The sequence below is a fragment of the Agelaius phoeniceus genome, chromosome 29, assembly GCF_051311805.1.
Source record: "Agelaius phoeniceus isolate bAgePho1 chromosome 29, bAgePho1.hap1, whole genome shotgun sequence".
Lineage (NCBI taxonomy): Eukaryota > Metazoa > Chordata > Aves > Passeriformes > Icteridae > Agelaius > Agelaius phoeniceus.
This window is the reverse complement of record NC_135293.1, coordinates 3,995,188-3,998,776: the sequence shown is the minus strand read 5'-3', so window position 1 is coordinate 3,998,776 and position 3,589 is coordinate 3,995,188. Positions and strand designations below refer to the sequence as shown.

The following is a 3,589-nucleotide window of genomic DNA, read 5'->3' as shown; positions in this document are numbered from 1 at the left end:
GGGGTCCTGCTGTGGGAACAGGGGCACAGGCAGAGGGAAAACACCTTTATGGACAGAGGAATGGGTGCCCACAGCTCCCTGCTTGTTCCCACTTGTTCTCACTGGATGGAGTTATCATGCTGGCTGTTCCTGAGGGGGAAAGATGCAGATCCAGTCCCAACAGTCAAACCAAGACACCTTTTGCAGCTCCTGTTTTATTGGGCACCTGTTGGTCCCTCCCCAGTTCAGAACCCTTGTACAGCTCTCACTCTTTTCCAAACCAGTTTGAGGGATTGTTGCATCCTCTGTCAGGCAGTGTGGGCTGTCCTTTTGCATGGTCCTATTATTGCTGCATTCCTTTATTGGCTATTAAATGATTCCTAGGAAAACACTCTTGTCAATGGTCCTTATTCTCCAGAGCCTGAAGTTTTCATGGATCATAGGATGATTTGGGTTGGAAGGGACCTTAAAACACACCCAGTCCCATCCCTGTCATGGCAGGAACACCTTCCACTGTCCCAGGGTGCTCCAAGCCCTCCTGTGTGAGCCAGGATGTTGAGCTCTGGTTCCCAGAAGGGCCCTGCAGCTCTTTTATTTTTTGGGACATGGGACACAGACTGAAAATGTGTGGTTGGGGCAGAGGAGAGCAGTTTGAAGTTGTTTTTTCACATTGAGATCTTATTCTTCTAATCTGATGGAGTCATCAGATTGGGCTGGTCTTGTCCAACATGTCAAAAAAATGTTTGGGGCTAACAGACACAGCAACATCACAACTGCAGGATTATCCTTTTCTTGGGAAAAGAGACAAAGCAGGAAAGATCTGAGGAGAGGAAGTCACAGCTGTACCTGGAGTGCATCCCTGAGAATTCTCTTTGGTTTGAAAAGTGAGGAACAGCTCCAAACAGGCTCCAGAGCCCTGCAGGAGGCTGCTCTCCCTGAGGCTTTCACAAAGGAAAAGAAGGCAGAAGTCAGGATGGACAGGGACTGGGTCCCAGCAGATGCAGGAATACAAACACCATGTGCAGGTGTTTGATAATGAGTTCCCAAATACACAAAGATCAGCTTTGAAAATGCCTTTTTAAAAGAAATAAGCAAAACTAAAATATTTTTTTCATTTCAATAATAATAATAAAAAAATAATATTTAGTCTTCCATAATAACAGTTGCAAAGATAAATGAAGTCTTCTGGACCACAGCATGTCTGGTCACAGAGAAAGACTTTGTTCTCTCTGGAGATAAGTTATGGTAAACTGGAATAAAGTGCAGGAGGTCCTGCTTTCATTTCATGTCAGTGTAAATCCATGCTCCCAGAGTCACAACTGCTTTTTATTTTCTCCAGATACCTGACAGGTCTGAAACTGGTTCCATCAACAGTTTCCTGTCAAGTAATTTTGACTTCAGGCACGTTGGTGAGGATGAAGGTGGTGATGAAGCAAAGGTGACTACAATAGTTGATAACCCCACCAGCTGTAGTGGTGTCACATTGTGTGACCATCTCCCCTGTCTTGGCCTCTTCCTGCCCCTTCACACCTCCAGTTTGAGCTTGCTGTGGTAGCAGAGCCACCAGTGAGACCAGGGGGTGACCACAGGGTCCTGGCCAGCTGCAGTTATGCTGTGGTGGTGCAGCCCCAGAAACACCCTCAGCATCTACACAGAGCAGGGAAAATTATGTCCATCTTTGGAGAAAAAGACATTTCCCTCTCACCTTGTCCTTCCAAACCCTTCTTTTCCTTGGGATGTCTCACCCTGGCCCCACAGCAGCCATTCCTGTGCTGCCTCAGTGTGAGTCCAGCCCAGTCTCCTCCAGAGTGCCCAGAGCTTTGCTTTTAATCCGGAGCTTGTGTGGGAGAGCAGCAAAGCTCCGGCCCTTCAGCTGCTCTTCCGAGGGGCAGGGCAGGCTGCAGGAGGGCACAGGAGAAGTTTTGGGCACTTGTTGCTCGTCATCTTCATCCGACACCACGGTGCTGCTCTCCTTCCTGGCCTCGGCCATGGCGGGCGATGGGCACAAGAAGCAGGCGCTGCCCAGCCAAGGGCAGGGGAAGGGGTGTTTGTCTGGGCAGGGGTAGCTGAGGAATGGGGAGCAAACTGAGGGGCTGAAGGGTGCATCAAACCTTTTGGGGCTGAAGGATTCCTCAAACCTTTTGGGGCTAAAGGATTCCTCAAACCTTTTGGGTTGCTGGAGGCCACGTGTGTCCATGGGAATGGGTTTGGAGTCGCAGCCGAGGATGTTTGTGGAAGGGCTGAAGGTCTTGCAAGGAAACGCAGCCGGTTCCAGCACCTTGGGCACAAAACTCTTCTGGGCAGGGCAGCAGGAGTCACCAGCAAAGGGCTCCACACCCAGCAGGGGTGAGGCTGCCCGGTGCCCCCTGAGGTAGAGCCCGAGGGGGTGGCCCTGGTAGGGGCTGGGCACGGGGCTGAGGAGCCCGAAGCGCAGCTTGAGGGAGAGCAGCTCTGTCCTGAGCACGGCGTTCTCGCGGCTCAGCGCTGCCAGCTGGCTCTCCATGGCCACGTCGTTGAGGCGCCGCTTCTCCCGCGAGCGCTTGGCGGCCTCGTTGTTCTTGCGCCTCTTCTCCCAGTACATGGTGTCCTTCTTGTCATCTGGCATGAATTCCCTCTTCCGCCGGGAGTGCCCGCCCGCCTTCCCCAGGAGCAGCTGGGCCTGGCCCTGCTGCAGCACCAGCTCGCTTGGAGTGGTTAGGAAGTGCTCCATGGTGGTGGGGAGGGCAGCTGGGGCTCTGTTGGAATGAGAACGCTCGTTAGTTGTTTCTAATGGTGCTGTTAATTAGTGCCATTGGGTAAATTAATATGGGAATGGGGTTGGTTTTTGTCTCTGTGTCTTAGGATGGAAATGGGGGTGTGTATCTGTTCCTGTCTGTCAGAGGTGGGGCAGTTATCTGTCACCCTGGTTTTTTAAGATTTTCTAAGCCTTCTGATGTTGACGTTCTAGTAGTGAACTTTCTCTCACACTTTCTGTAAATAACTCATTGTTTTGCATTCCTTTATGGAGGAGGAGAAGGTTGATGGACTGTTGGTTTGTCCAGTGTCATTGGAGAGGTGGCACTGTCACCCTCCAATCCACTGTCACTCTTGGAAAACTATAAATATTGGACTCAGAAAATAAACTTCCCTTTTTCTTCACCTTGAGAACAGCGGTGTGAGTTTGTGTTCTTTTGGGTCCTATAGCAACAGTTATCTTCTGTTAATTGGGCAGTTTTCTTTATTTCTCAAACACCAACCCTCCCTGCAGGAGATCTCTGCTGTCCATGGCCACTGAGTGTCCCTGCAGGGCTGATCCAATTCCAGCATCCCATGGGGAGATGCTGCATTGCCCAGGGCAGGAGCCAAGCATTCCTACCTGGATCCAATGTGAGCCTGGCACAGCACAGCAGCCTCTGCCCACTGCATTGCCAGAGGAGCAGCTTCTGCTGCCCTGCATGGCCAGAGGGAGCCCAGGCCCATCTGCAGCAGCCCTGGAGCTGCAGAGGAAAACTCCCCCCTTGTGCAGGATCCCTGCTCCAGCAGAGCCACAGCTGGCACTGCAGGAGGGCTGAGCCCCCATGGGATGGGGCTGTGCCACCCCCCTGACACACAGGGGACAGGGCCTGCTCTG

At 51.9% G+C, this 3,589-nt stretch overlaps 1 protein-coding gene across 1 annotated transcript; it reads right to left on the bottom strand.

The window, feature by feature from the left end:
* Nucleotides 1–1,756: 1,756 nt before the first annotated feature.
* On the bottom strand, nt 1,757–2,689 carry NFILZ (NFIL3 like basic leucine zipper). The gene has a single exon (XM_054650389.2). It carries the CDS (start codon nt 2,687–2,689, stop codon nt 1,757–1,759), a length of 933 nt encoding a protein of 310 aa, XP_054506364.2.
* Between the last annotated feature and the right edge of the window lie 900 nt (nt 2,690–3,589).

What these genes read in the sequence shown, in the direction of transcription:
- NFILZ (XM_054650389.2), bottom strand. Translation starts at nt 2,689, where the DNA reads ATGGAGCACTTCCTAACCACTCCAAGCGAGCTGGTGCTGCAGCAGGGC.